This window comes from Neolamprologus brichardi, chromosome 13 (assembly GCF_056152115.1).
Source record: "Neolamprologus brichardi isolate AB-2024 chromosome 13, ASM5615211v1, whole genome shotgun sequence".
Taxonomy (NCBI): Eukaryota; Metazoa; Chordata; class Actinopteri; order Cichliformes; family Cichlidae; genus Neolamprologus; species Neolamprologus brichardi.
Genome location: NC_142116.1, coordinates 1,124,744 through 1,139,508, shown reverse-complemented (window position 1 = coordinate 1,139,508; position 14,765 = coordinate 1,124,744). Strand labels below are relative to the sequence as shown.

Sequence of the window (14,765 nt, the reverse complement as noted above, 5' to 3'; positions counted from 1 at the left end):
CAGTAACATAATAACCAAGTAAACATAGTAAAAGTTTAAAATATAAAGTAAGAAGAAGGCACTTAGCACAGTAAATAAAAATACAACAGTATTTACAGTGTGGTAGTTTAGTGCAAACATTAATGCCCAGTAAATAACTTTGTACATTAGCAGCAGACGTGACATGGGGTAAAGGAGAGAGGGAGGGTTAGCTATGGTGTGTTGGGGGACGGGTGACACAGGCTGCAGCTCTGGGGAAAAAGCTGCGCTTTAGTCTGTTTGTGCAGGTTCTGATTGGCCTGCATCTCTTCCCTGATGGGAGGGGTACAAAAAGTCTGTGGCCTGGACGGGTTGGATCCTTGATCATGCAGCTAGCTGGCTTCTGTAAACAGCTAGCATAGACCGTGTTGAGATTCGGGAGTTTGGTTCCACTGATCCTCTGGACAGTTTGATGGTCCGGGTGAGAGCTCGACGGTTTTCTGCAGTGCAGCTGAAGCACCACACAGTGATGCAGTGACAGAGGACGCTCTCTGCTGTGCTCCTGTAAAAGTTTACTAAGAGCCTGGTCGGCACATTCGCTTTTTAAAGTTTTCTTAGGAAGAAAAGTCTCTGCTGTGCTTTCTTCACTAAGTGGGATGTGTCCATGTGAGATCTTTGGTTATGTGTAGGCCCAGGAATTTAATGTCATTCACCCTCAACTTCCTCACCATTTCTGTGGAGGGGTGGTCGTGTTGTTTTCTTGGCTCTTCTGTCTCTACATCGATCTCCTTTGTTTCGGCAGTGTTCAGAACCAGCTCGTTGTTTCCACACCATCTGATTAGATGTTGGACGTCCTCTGCAGTGAGACTCGCTGTCTGATATCCTTCCCACTATTGTAGTGTCGTCAGCAAACTTCACTGTGGTGTTAGAAGAGGAGTGGATGGGTTTGCAGTCGTGTGTGAATAGAGTGAAGAGAGCTGGAGTGAGAACGCAGCCCTGCTCCTGTGTTCATGGTGATAGCAGATGATGTAAGGTTGCCCAGCCTGACCTTCTGTGGCCTCTTTGTAAGGAAATCCAAAATCCACGAGCAGATCCATGATAAAGAGGCTGATAAAATATCAGAGAAAATAAAATCATTTCCAGCAACATCAAAGTGTCATACACATTAATACGATAACATCATGTAAGTAACTGAGTACTTTTACTGTGCCTGCTTGTAACTTGAGGTATTTTGATGCTGAAACTTTTGCACAATCCGGCTCCAAACTCCGCTTCAAGTCCCAAAGTCAAACGAACACCTGTCTAAACTCTTTCCTCTTTAATAAAATGACCAGTGTGAAACCCTCTGACGTCATGCTGCTGAGTCTGAGTAAAAGTACTCCGTCACTTCCTGATTCCGCGGAACCGACAGCTGAGCTGCGGGCCTTTTAATGGTGCTTTTATTTTAGAAGGCTCAGCATCGGAAGTTGGGCGCAGTGCTGTGTCGCGTGTCCGCTGATGCGCGTGCTCGTCACGTCGGGAAAAGGAGCGAGCAAACGTCACAGACTCCTGGCTCAGGAGGCTCCCTGCTGCACGCGACAGTACGCTCCTCGAAGCAGAAGCTCCGGCTGTGCCTCCGCCTGCTCCGCCCGTGAGTCTGCCTGCGGGTGGAGGATGCTCTACTCCTCCTCCCGCTGTGGGGAGTCAGGACTTTCCTCTCCGTCATCCGGCCGGGATGCTGCGCTGTGAGCCCGGGGCTGCTCCCCGCCTCTGCCCGCTGGAGTTGGATCATCTGCCGGGATTAAACACTCGCTGTCATCCTCTCCTCCGCTCCTCCACTGCGCGGTCGCTTCTTCTTCGTTGATTTTGCGGCTCTGGGTCGTTTGACTTCCTGACTGCTGGTTTTACTCGCGCGCAGATTTGTGAATGAGCCGCGGTCCTCCCGGGGAGAAGGTGCTGTGAGCGCGCGGGGGGCAGGATGGAGGCGGCGGGTCGGGATGGAGGATTAGAGCACGGAGGGATTAAATCCTCCACCAGCCGCTGACTTTGGTTTTGTGGGTTTGGAGAAGTTTCCAGACTGTTCGCGTCCTCCGTGTTTTTGAGGAGTGGGTGGAAGGAGTGAGAGAGTGATAAGCGTGGAAAAGTTTCTCGCGTGGTGATTCCAGCTGCAGTGAAACGGCTCTGAGTGGGGAGGCTCGGCGGGAGCAGCTCCCGGGGGATCGCGGAGATGATGAAGGTCTCACGGTGCTGAAACCAGAGGACTCAGACTTTACGCGGGGATTACAGTCACGGCATCACATGAACGGAGGAATATGAACCATCACATTCACGGTAAATCTCGGAGCTGACGTCCAATCAGCGTCTGCGCGCGCATCGTGATGAAGAGTCGAAGGAAGTCCGAGTCCTGAAGCTGTGGGCGCGAACTTTTCTTCAGACGACAGCCGAACACGGTGACCCCGGCTCAGGCAGGTGACCCCGCTCACAGTTCCGTTACCGGGTCTCTGGATCCAGAGGGAGGAGCTGCGGGAGCGGGCGGGCGGTACCGGAGCCCCTCAGATGAGCGAACATGTCGGACCGGAGCGCCCCGGGCTGCCGGCTCAGACTGGACTGGGTCTACGGGTACCGGGGGCACCAGTGCCGGAATAACCTGTACTACACGGCGGGGAAGGAGGTGGTGTACTTCGTGGCCGGGGTTGGAGTGGTTTACAACACCAGAGAGCACAGCCAGCGGTTCTACCTGGGACACAATGACGACATCATCAGGTGAGCCCCCTGCACAGGTCACGTGATGGGTTATCGATCGAGACTTCCAGGTCTCAGAATCAATATCTCTGAGTCACAGCATGAGCCTCCCTAACAGCCCGGGTCGCTCTGCTATGTCACATTAAATCAGACGTTCCCAAAGTGTGGGGCCCGCCCCCTAGGGGGGGCGCAGAGCCATTGCAGGGGGGGCGCGGCATGAAAAGGGAAAAAAAAACCAACAACAACGCTTGGACACTGCTAGCACGGGCGCCCACACAAACGCAAAGCAGGAGATGAAGCATAGCTGAATGTGTTTCCAAACCAACTTCATTCTAAGCCAAAGACTAGAAAATATGGTGAAGCAAATCTTCCCTTTGGTTTCACCTGCACAAGTGCCAAGGTAGGTCTCCCTGCAGGATTGGTTTTCCCTTTGTTGGGAGCAGCGCTGGACTGTTTAAATCACGGACAAACAGTATCCCACATTCTTGATTTGTAGTTCACAAACACTTGTTGTAATGACTAACTACTCCTGACATTTTGGAGATGTGAGCTCTTTATACAGTAAAGTTACAGCGGGATACAAATAACATCAGGCTGATCCTGCCACAATTTGTTCCCCCGGTTCAAATCATGGACAAACAGCATCCTACAGTTATTTATGTTTTTGAACCCATTTTGCAGAGTGATTCGAAACGCTGTTTACGTGTGGATGAAACAGCTGCGTTTTCAAAAATACCCGTGTAGGTGTGGACGTAGCGTAAAAGACTTAGTAGTTTATTTTCTTACTACCTGTAATTTATTGCAGATTACTTGTATTTGCTTAATTGTTTACTAAATGTTTGAGGTGTGAAATAAACCGCAATGGAGCAAAATATGGGTGTGTGTGGTTGGAGGATGTGTTCGTGAGTGCGTGCGTGCGTGCGCGCGCGCGAGGGGGGGCGCGAACATTTTTCTTGTAAAACAAGGGGGGCCCAGCAAAAAAGGTTTGGGAACCACTGCATTAAATGGAGCCGAATTAGCGGTCGGAAGTTATTTTTCATTATAAATCCGAACATGTTCCAACGTCGCTCACCGACTCGCTGAGATCCTCACAAATCCTAAAAACCTTCAGATTCTCAGGCGAGTTCTGAAACGTCTTTTTTCTCTTTACTTTCTCTAAGCGTGTTTCTGACACCCTGAGAGCCAGTGATTCACACTGAATTTATAAATATGTTTCGTGTGTGTGTTCACAGTTTGTGTGATTTAAGAGTCATTTTGCCATAAAAAACAAATTAACATTTGATGGAAACCAAAGTGTCCCTGCTGTGTGAGCTTTTCATAAAGGAAGAAGCAGTAGAAGATCTGATGGTCCTCCTGGCTTCCTGTTCCTTCAGTCTGTTGCACATTATCTCATTAGTGGCCTTTTAAACATGAGCCTTGTGATTGTGAGAGTGATAATCCAAGATAAGATCTGCAAACATAAAACTTTGTTTTATCTGTGGAGTCTGATTCAGTAAGGCTAAACCCTGAAGCAAAGAGATACTACAAAATATCATAAATAACATTAAAGGTACTGTTCGTAAAACCCTGTGGTAAATTCAATGACAACATTCACCACAAGGGGGCAGCCTTTTTAAAAAAAGTCTTTTCTAATATTTTAAATAGAACGGCAATAATAAAGCAGAACGAAAACACAGAAATCCAAAATAAAACTGTCTCTCGTTCCTGCAGCCAATGACAGTTGTCGTGGTTACGTTGTGGGAGGAGCATTGTAGGTCACGGGGTGTAATTCAACTGTAACTCTGGCAGTGACATGAATCCTGTGCAGATGTTGAGCTACCATAAGCTTCAGTAATGCTGACTTTAATCGCCTGTGACCATTTAAATGTGTCGGGCTGTAGCCTGACTGCTGCTGGTGCAACATGTGGCAGCACAAGATAAACTTTGTCTGCATGGTGGAAATGTGGTGACGCTTATAATTCATAAAAACTACAACGTTATTAAACAAAAAGAAGCAGAGAAAGCATATTTGTTACACTCAGTCCTGTGACTCATCTCGGTGCTTTTGTTTCTTTTGAGATGTTTTTTGGACCTTCGTGGGTTTTTTATCGCTCCCACACAGTTTGGTTTGTCCTTCAGTTTGACAGAAGTTCAAATCTAAACACGAGCAGGTTTACGCCGAGACAGGAAGCAGCTTTTTCTGCTGCTGCTGGGTTTCCTAATGAACGAAGAGCTCAGTGATGAGGAGTAACTTAGATTTAGATTTTTATCAGGGCAGGACAGCTCGCGGGCAGGTGAGGGACTTGTTCCTGTTCTCAGGTCTGATGGGTTTATTTCTGAGCCACACCCTGCAGTTCCACTAACGTCCAGCAGGGGCTGCAGCAGTGCGTCAGTCCCCATAGACTCCTGTGGTAAACGTTTACAGCCACATAGACAAACTGATTGGTCTTTGTAGATAATTCTTATTAGGGGCGTGGCCTCTTTGATTGATAGGTGCATGGCGCAGGCAGCTGTAGCTCCAAGCTGTCTGCTAGCCTTCAGCTAAGCTAACTGGAGTCCTGTTTGGGCTGTTGGAGGTTTTTTAATAACATCATCTGACAGGTGAAGTAATGTTAACATAATAATGTTTTATATATTTGTTGCTGTTGCACACTGGATGGTGGTCGTTTCACAGCTGCTTTAATGTTGTGTGAATTTGAGTTTTTCATCCTCAGTTTACAGCTTTAAAAATCCGTTTTTATGTCCACACCTCCTGACCTCACTGCTTATTTATTATCTTTATTTAACCCTTGGTGGCCGTTAGCACACCATCATGAAGCAACAGACGACTGTGGAAAACAAAAAAGCATCGTGTTCAGAGAAATCCTGCGAACCACTCTCAAGGCAGCTCGTGGATGTGCGTGGACTAATTAATTCAGAGTGAAACCAGCTCACAAACACCTAAAAGCTTTAATCTGGGATTATCTGACACTTGTATAACACGAGTCTGTTTCCCCATCGGGACTTTTTAGCTCGTTTGCATCGCTTTGAGGGCAATTTTGGCACTTTGTTGGGGATGTGAGGTTTTCACAGTGTGATGGCTGTGGAGCAACACATCACAGGGCGCAGTCAGTGGGTCCACAGAGCCTTAAAGGGGCGAACACAGCGTGCTGACCTGTGAGGCATGAGACGGTGTGAATGCATTGACTGTGCAGGTAGACGTGATCACAGCACAGGCTTAAGCACACACACGAAGGAAGAGCAGCACTCGATTGGCTCAGACTTCTCTTGGGTTATTTTTTAAAGATACTAATAAACTCTTTGAGTCTCTCTTTCAAACTGGAAAAATTCCCTGCAGCATTGGGAATGTTAGTCCCCTCCTGTCAGACCAGTTTCTCAGTAAAACGTCCTCTGGGAAGCTGCTCCTGGATCTGGAGCCACTGAGATAAAACAGACTTTTACATGAAATCTTTTTTGGAGTCGGGGCTGCTCGTGGAATAATTTTGCCCTTCTGGTCGGTCGTGTTTTATCTCTTGGAAAATTTTCGACATTTTGAATGAAAAGTTGAAAAAGCCCTGAGCTGAGACGAGAAGCAGCAGAGGGATTTTCTCTGAGAGCAAATTGGAGCGAGTGGAGGAGGGAGATGATTCAGCGAGGTCGCTCATTCACAACACACACACACACACACACACACACACACACACACACACACACACACACACACACACACACACACACACACACACACACACACACACACACACACCCCTGTGTATTCACCAACACTGAACAGCCTGTGAGTCACTGCAGCAGCAGCAGGCGTGTTTGGACAGTTTATACAGCAAGTCAGCTGCAGCCTGGAGTGTGTGTGTGTGTGTGTGTGTGTGTGTGTGTGTGTGTGTGTGTGTGTGTGTGTGAGACTAATTGAATAGCTGGATGCTGTCTCTCTGTCAGGGTTGTTAAATTTGTGTTTGTGCCAAATTTCCCCTCAGAGCTGACTGCAGGTTTCTGCTGACCAAAGTTATTAAGACCTGTCAGTCACAGTTTAAATTCAGACCGTTAATTAAAATAAAAACATTTAGTAACATCTGAAAAAATACAGTAAAATCCTCAGATTATTAAGAACAAAATAAATAAAGGAAAAGTAAAGAAAGCTGAAAAATACTGAAATGTACGTCACAAATAAAATCCAGAAAATAAAATAGAAAAATTCCTTAAAAAGCCTGATTGTATAGGAATTATAATTTTTTTTTTTAAATAAAATATCCAAAAGACATGAATATATCTGGAAAAATAACACAAACGTCCACTGAAAATAATCTGATAATAAACAAACAAACTGTCCTAAAATCTGCACGAATGTAAAATCAATGTTTTGGAAAAAATTCCATAAAAAGTAAAATGTTAAAAATGACATAAGAAATACAAATAAAACAGGATTTTCTACAAACATTAGGCTAATAAAATGTCCAAAAATAAAATGAATATCATGTGTTTTTAAAAAGTTAAAAAAATACCTTAAAAAAGGGGAAATATGAAAAATACTAAAAAGGTAAAATAAAATTTCTTAAAAGTATAACAAACTCAAATTTTAGATCAATATTTTTAAATATCCTAAAAATATTTAAAATATCTTTTAAATATCAAATTCATGTTTTTACCCACAGTCGTTTCTCAAAAGTCTCAAAATCCTGATTTTCAGATTTGAATAATGATAAAAAACACAAGAGACACAAAACTAGACAAGTTAAACAAGAGATTGTTAAACAGACACGCACACACACAGACGCACACACACACACACAGACAGACACACACAGTTTTCTTCATGCTGCGACTCGGATGTTGAACGTTTCTCCTGAACATTCGTCACAGTCACAAAAGAAAAACGTGTTTGTGTGGATTTAAAGAGGACGACGCGGTGAACAGCGTGTCCCCTTCAGGCCACCGTCCGGTGCTGCGTCTGCTCCTCGGTCTGGAGGAAATGTCGCAGGTCCCGGCTGATGCATGGGCCTCTTCATCAGCCAGAGGGGAAATGTGCCAGCTCGCCGTCACAGTCCGAACGGACGGAGACCAGCTCTGCTCTCAGAGCTTAAAAATATCCTTAATGGCTCCAACCAGAGCACGTCTGACCTCCATCCTGCAGCTGCCGTCTCCACCTGATTTTGCAGTCCTGGGTTTAACGGCATCTTTAAACCTGGACCTGTGTTTTTTGTTTGTTTGTTTTAGGTCTGAACTAGTCGCAGGAAACAAAATATTAGAGTTCAGGTGAACAGAGCAGGTAACAGAGATACCAGTGTTTACTTTCAAAATAAAAGCTCTGGCTTACTGTTGAAGCCATTGTTTTTACTTTGACGGCAAACGGTCTGTTTCCAGTTTGTGTTGCACTCTTCTTAACACTCACTGACTAGTTGCTGAGTTTTTGCTGTCAAGCAGGCATCTTTCACACGAACTACAGGTAACCACGGCGATCTGTTCCTGACCAAAGACCAATCAAAAGAATTTACACAGTCTGTACAATAACACAGAGAAAACCAACAATCATATGACCCCCTATGAGCAGCACTTTGGCGACAGTGGGAAGGAAAAACTCCATTTTAACAGGAAGAAACCTCCAACAGAACCAGGCTCAGGGAGGGGCGGGGCCATCTGCTGTGATTGGTTGGAGGTGAGGGGAGAAAAAACAATCATGAGGTTTTTGCTGCACTGATTTAGCAACAACTAGCAACCAGTTGGGACGTTTTCATTTCTTCCCTAGCAACCCGGTGGTTGCCAGGTGGAGTGACTGAGGCCTTCAGTAGCTTGTTTCAGACAGGAGGAGCCGATGGGCTCCACAGAGTAGCAGGATTAGACACAGAGGCATTATTTTTAACTGCATGTCATGCAAAGCTCTTCTAGCAGGGTGCACGAACAAACACAGAGCAGTTTGGGAAAAGCTTCAAGCAGCAGGTCACATGTTTAGTTCAGGGCTGCAGACGGTCTGCAGGTTATTTTCTCAATGAGTCATTAAGGCTACGTTCACTCTGCAGGTCTTAATGCTCAATTCCGATTTTTTGATCAAATCCGATTTTTTGTGTCTGCTCGTTCACACTACAAATAAAATTGATGAGCTTTCACCTGCAGTGAGAACGTAGCCTTAGACTATAAACTTTAAGTAAAAGTCTGAAAGCAGTTTCAAAGTGTGGGACGATATATTCATCAATCAGAAACTAAAAAAGCCTCAAATCTTAAGTTACATAAGTTTTTTCTTGCGTCTTAGTTCAGGTCACACATCAGAGTCTGTAAAGGATTTACTGTAGAGTCTTTGCTTTGACACTTTTAATCAGAGCTTATCATCATGTGACATGAAGTCACAGTTTCATGTTTTTAAGGTCAAACTAAGTAAAGTTCTTCCTGTTTGTGCACTTCCTGTACATTTTTGTTGCATCTGCTAAAGTGAAAAGCGTGATGATGGCTCAGATGGAAATGAGCTGTGCTGACACTGATGCCAGGTTTGTGTCCTCTGATGGAGTTCGTGTGTGGTGAGTGGCGGCTGCGCTCCCAGAAACCATTTACGTTTGCTTTTCAGTCAGCCCTGTCAGCGACAGCCCCGCCACAATAAAAGCACCGGTCGCCCGCTCAGCAGTTTGACGCAGCCTGAAGGGACGAGGTTCCAGGACAGGGCAAATTCACGTGGCACAAAAGTGCATCACAAGGCAACGGTTAGCTTTTTTTGACACATTTGGATTAGCAAATATTTCGTCGTCTTTGAAGTCGCCCCTGTGGATAAATGTTGATTCTTCTGTGCAAAGTAACTTCACCCCGTCATCAGAAGGTGTTCTGCAACAGCTCGATGAAAGTTTGGACCACTCTTCATGCAGAATTTCTTCTGCTGCCGGATGTTTGAGGATTTTCTTGCATGTGCTCATTTTAAATCTCCCATTGGGCTCCAGATCTTCTTCTTCCAGCTCTGTTCCTCAGCAGGTTTGTTTGTGTCTGGTTTGGCTCCAGCTTTCAGACATGATCTTCAGCACCCTTTGATTATGAAGAACCAATCAGGGCACGCTTTATTAAATAAAATCTTTTACTTCTTTATTTTTCTGCTTCAGTTGATGACAAACACAGCACAGACGATTGAAGCCACATCGCTGCTGGTTTTGGTCCCTGTATGGAGTCTGTGTTATACTGGGAGCATCATCAGGTGACCAAAGCCAGTGCAGTGGTTTGGATTTGTTTACTAGTCCCTAAGGACCCCAAAGCACTTCACATATCCAGTCATCCACCCATTCACACACTGGTGATGGCAGCTACATTGTAGCCACAGCCACCCTGGGGCGCACTGACAGAGGCGAGGCTGCCAGACACTGGCGCCACCGGGCCTCTGACCACCACCAGTAGGCAACAGGTGAAGTGTCTCGCCCAAGGACACAACGACGAGACTCTTGGAGCAACCTTCCAATTACAAGACAAACTGCCAACTCTTGAGCCACGATCGCACCCACGATCATGGCGATTGATCAGTGGTCTTTGATCAGTGGTCATGAGAATTTGCATATTAATAATCATAAACTGAGCTCCCGGTCCATTGTTCCTTCAGTGGGCTGGTTTCAGTCATTATGCAAATGTCCTGTTTATAAGATTGGAAACCTGCAGTCAGCTGAGACTGAAGGAGTCACCTGGATGATGACCAAACGTTTCCCCCAATGAAAACATCCAGATGAGCAGAATCAACCTTTTGGGATTTCCTTACCTGGATGACTGAGGATGCATCAAGACATACTTTGCTCTCTCTGTAAATGTCCACAGCACTTTTTCACAACAAACCTAGTGTTTGCGGTTATGTGGGCCTAAGGGTGCAGCTAGAACCCCACACCTGTTCCTCCACCCTTAACAGCATCATTGCTGCAGGACTGGAGTTTTACTTGTTTTTGTAACCAGTATACAACCATTTGAGCTGCTCATCAGTGGCTCAGATTGACTGCAACATGTTGGAAATCCTTCTGCGTTTGAAAACTAGACGCCAAATATTTGCCGACCTTCATCAGTCAGTCTGTCGGGTTGCAGTTGCTTGGAGACAGGTTGCCTGTTAGCAATCAGGCGCCTAATGTGAAAACAGTCAAACATCAGGGTACCGCTGATTTTCTTTTTGCTCTAGTAGATCGGAGCTTCCTGTTTTCACTGTAGTGCCATGTGAAGGTCTGTTTAAAGTAAACGTGTTCGATGTGGCTTCGAGCAGGTGAAACTTTGACCTTTAGTCTTGGTGATCGTTGACTCAAAATCACCGTGACGATGCAGAAATATGGAGACCTGATAGTTGAGATGTTTACTCTGTGTTTTCTATTTATGACCCAGAAAGTAACGATTACACATCTCTTCATCTGTTTTGTACCAACCGCAGTAAACAGAGTGATGTCACACAGCCTCACAGTGACTTTTAGCGCTGACTCTCTCCTTTGCATTGTGCAGTGGCTTCTGCTGAAAGCTCTGAATCATGACTGCACTCGCCCCCCCTCCCCGCCTGCCTGATGGATCGCCGCAGTAATTGCAGGCTCAATGTAGACGCATTAAATCCACGTTGAGTTTTTCTGAAAGAGCGAGAGTGGGACTGTCTTTTTCTTTCATTGGCTCTTTCATGGCCGCGGCCTCCCGCAGGGCGATCGGCCTTTATGCTCCTCTGCAGAGAAGCACAGGCGGCTGCTGAATGGCAGCAATTATCAGCCGCTGGTTGCTGCTGCACACAGCTCACATTTCCAGCTCTCACATCTCAGTTCCCTTCAGCTTCGTGCTTTTCATCTTTTCAGTGTTTCCACGAGTCCGACTCAGACTGCACGCTCTGACACTCTGACCAGTGTTCAATGAAACGCCTCCTCCTCGAGTTACAAATGATATTTTAATGCGCAGAAATAAAGGTGAAAATTCAGCCCTGGTACTCTTGCATCTGTCTGCTGCCTGCTGATCGTAGGATACTGACTGAGAGACTTAGAGCCTGGGTGGTCGTCTCTGGGTCAGCTCTCGACTGGTTTTCTTGTGGTGTGCCGCAGGGCTTGGTCCTGGGACCTCCCTATATGTCCTTTGGCACTGCATTCATCTTATAACGAAACTGATTGCTGCAAATTATCTGAATAAAAAAAAAAATTGAAGCTCTGATATGTGTTCCCATAGTAACGGAAACTCTTGGCTGTTACCTTTGATCAGGTGTTCAGGTGGGAGAACTTAAAGGAGGTCCAGCTGGCTTGGACTCAAGAGCTAGTCCTCAGTGTCCCCCAGTCAAATTCAAATTTTATTTGTCACATACACAGTACGATATGCAGTGAAATGTTTACACAACTGCTCGTGACCTAAAGAAAAAAAGACTATGAATACATTAAAATGAAGGGTAAATTTAACTAGGAAGGAATAAAATATAAAAATTCTAGTTAAAAATCAAATAACTGTACAACAAAATACACAATACACAATATAGAAATATATATGAAGAAATATAGAACGATAACAGCAGCTGCACAGTATTAAGTGGAAATGAAGAAATATAATGTCCAGTGTTGTGCAATCCACATATTTAAGTGTCTTGTGCAGTGCAAATATGCTTAAAGTGATTTATTTAAGTGACAAAGTGATTCGATTAGATGACCACGCAGTGTAGTTGTGCAGCGGCCACTGGTGTAAACACATGTCCAGAATGTTCAGTGTGTGTGTAAGAACCATATGTGTGGGTCAGTGCTGTGTGGTGGTGTGATTGAGAGACCGTATCGCCTGCGGGAAGAAGCTCCTCCTCAGTCTCTCTGTGTTGGTCTTCAGGGAGCAGAATCGCTTTCCTGACCTCAACAGAGAGAACAGTCTGTTGTTGGGATGGCTGAGGTCCTTCACGATCTTCCTGGCCTTGGTCCAGCACCACCTGCTGTAGATTGAGTGCAGGTCAGGGAGCTCGGAGCGGATGGTGCGCTCAGCTGATCGCACAACCCTCTGTAGAGCTCGTCTGTCCTGCATGGTGCTGTTCCCGAACCAGGTTGAGATGTTTCCCGTCAGGATGCTCTCTATGGTGCAGGAGTAAAAGTTCCTGAGCACCTTGGAGGGCAGTTGGAAGTCTCTCAAGCGTCTGAGGTGGTAGAGATGCTGTCGGGCTTTTTTCACCACGGTGTTGATGTGACAGGACCATGACAGGTCCTGCGTGATGTGAACTCTGAGCTTTTGAAGCTGTCCACTCTCTCCACTGGGCACTCGTTGATGACGGGGGTCTGGTAGTTCCTCTCCTGCTTAGTGCTGAAGTCCACTATCGACTCCTTTGTCTTACTGACGTTTAGAAGGAGGTTGTTCCTCAGTCCCCACACTGAGGTGTTCCCAAGCTGTGAGGCTCTGCACCCCAGCTCCGCGGCGTCCCAGTCAGATAGTCTGCCTCCTCTTATCTGCGATTCTTCTCGACACCCCTCTTGGATCGTGGCTGTAGGTGAGGCTATGAACAGACGGTGTGATCTGGTTTCGGCTTAATGCACGGGACACAGACACTCCCACTCAGTGGTCACGCCGCTCTCCCTCCTCGACTGTCACTGAAACATAAGAAGAGTCACAATCAGTCACTCGTCCCAAACACTTGTTCAGCCCCGCCTCCGTGCCGCCCCTCCTCCACAGTGGGTCAGAGACCACACCCGCGCCACACAGAGCGTCTAACGGCACCAGCTCTGAGTACAGGCAGCGTGTAGCCTACTGTGCACTCGCCTCCAGCTCTAAGGCTGACCTCACTACAGTGATGAAGTACTGCTGTCTGCTAAACGCAGACGTTACATCATCAAATCTGAATTTGTTGTGTTTTTGCATCATTTTGTTGACGAATGAAGGATCTGACTCTGTTTCTCTCGTCCCCTGCTCTCGCCTTTCTGTCTTTCCCTTGTCCCACTTCCTGTTGGTTGCCTGCAGGTAGAACCTGACCGACCAACTGACACACACACACACACACACACACACACACACACACACACACACACACACACACACACAGGAAGCACTAAACCAAAGGACATCATTATGTTTGCTGTGCAGCTTTCATGGTATTTCTGCTTGACTGAGTAAAACAAACTGGTCATCCAGAGGCAGAGAGCGAGTCCTGTCTGTCTTAACCCTTTAAGACCAGAGCTTATCTTTATGTTTTTACTTGCTGTAGAGCCATTTTTGGGAGCTGTACATCAATACAACCATTATAGCCCAAATTGTAATAATATGTCTGCATTAAGTGCATAGTAATTATATAAATTGCAAAAAAGTGCAATAAACTACAAAAAAATTTAAATCCATCCATCCATCCGCTTCCGCTTCTCCTTTTCAGGGTCACGGGGGGTGCTGGAGCCTATCCCAGCTGTCACAGGGCGAGAGGCGGGGTACACCCTGGACAGGTCGCCAGTCTGTCGCAGGGCCAACACACAGGGACAGACAACCATTCGCACTCACATTCACACCTAGTGGCAATTTGGATTATACAATTAACCTATCCCCACAAACTGCATGTCTTTGGACAGTGGGAGGAAGCCGGAGTACCCGGAGGGAACCCACGCAAACACGGGGAGAACATGCAAACTCCACACAGAAAGACCCCGGCCTGATGGTGGAATTGAACTCAGGACCTTCTTGCTGTGCGGCAACAGTGCTAACCACCGTGCCACCGTGCTGCCCGAAAATTTGAAAAATTAAAATCGTTTTTGTTTTTTTTTAACATATATTTCTAGTTAGAGAAATTTAAGAGGCTTATCCCTCAAAACTGTAAATACAAAAAAGTTGCACAAAATAGTTTCCCACCACAGGAAATTTATTTTGAGTGACTTCATAGTTTTATTTTTGAAATACACCAATTTTTATATACTGCAGGAAAAACGAAAATAAATATTATAATGCAAATTTGCAAAAAAGCAGCATATGCATCAAAATAAACTATTTCCAGCAGTGCAATATGAGTCCTAAGCATCCCAGAAACTATACAGAAAAGCATGAAGTCAAACATGACTTTTAAAAACACCAGTATAGGCTTATAAGGCCCCAAAGGTAAAAAAAACAAAAAACCAAACCTACATTTCCGCAAAATTGCGATAGTTCGTGCTGATGTCTGTTCCATCGTAGGAAGTGTTACAAACAGCTGATCGGATCGGCAAAGCGTGTTTCTGGAA

At 45.7% G+C, this 14,765-nt stretch overlaps 1 protein-coding gene across 2 annotated transcripts in view; it reads left to right on the top strand.

The window, feature by feature from the left end:
- Nucleotides 1-1,452: 1,452 nt before the first annotated feature.
- LOC102785456 (echinoderm microtubule-associated protein-like 6) overlaps nt 1,453-14,765 on the top strand; it is a 66,526-nt gene continuing 53,213 nt past the window's right edge. For both annotated transcript variants that reach the window (XM_087849947.1, XM_087849946.1), the window contains exon 1: nt 1,453-2,700. In XM_087849947.1, the coding sequence (XP_087706073.1) occupies nt 2,504-2,700 (197 nt within the window). In that variant the 5' untranslated portion in view covers nt 1,453-2,503. The remainder of the gene's footprint in view (nt 2,701-14,765) is intronic.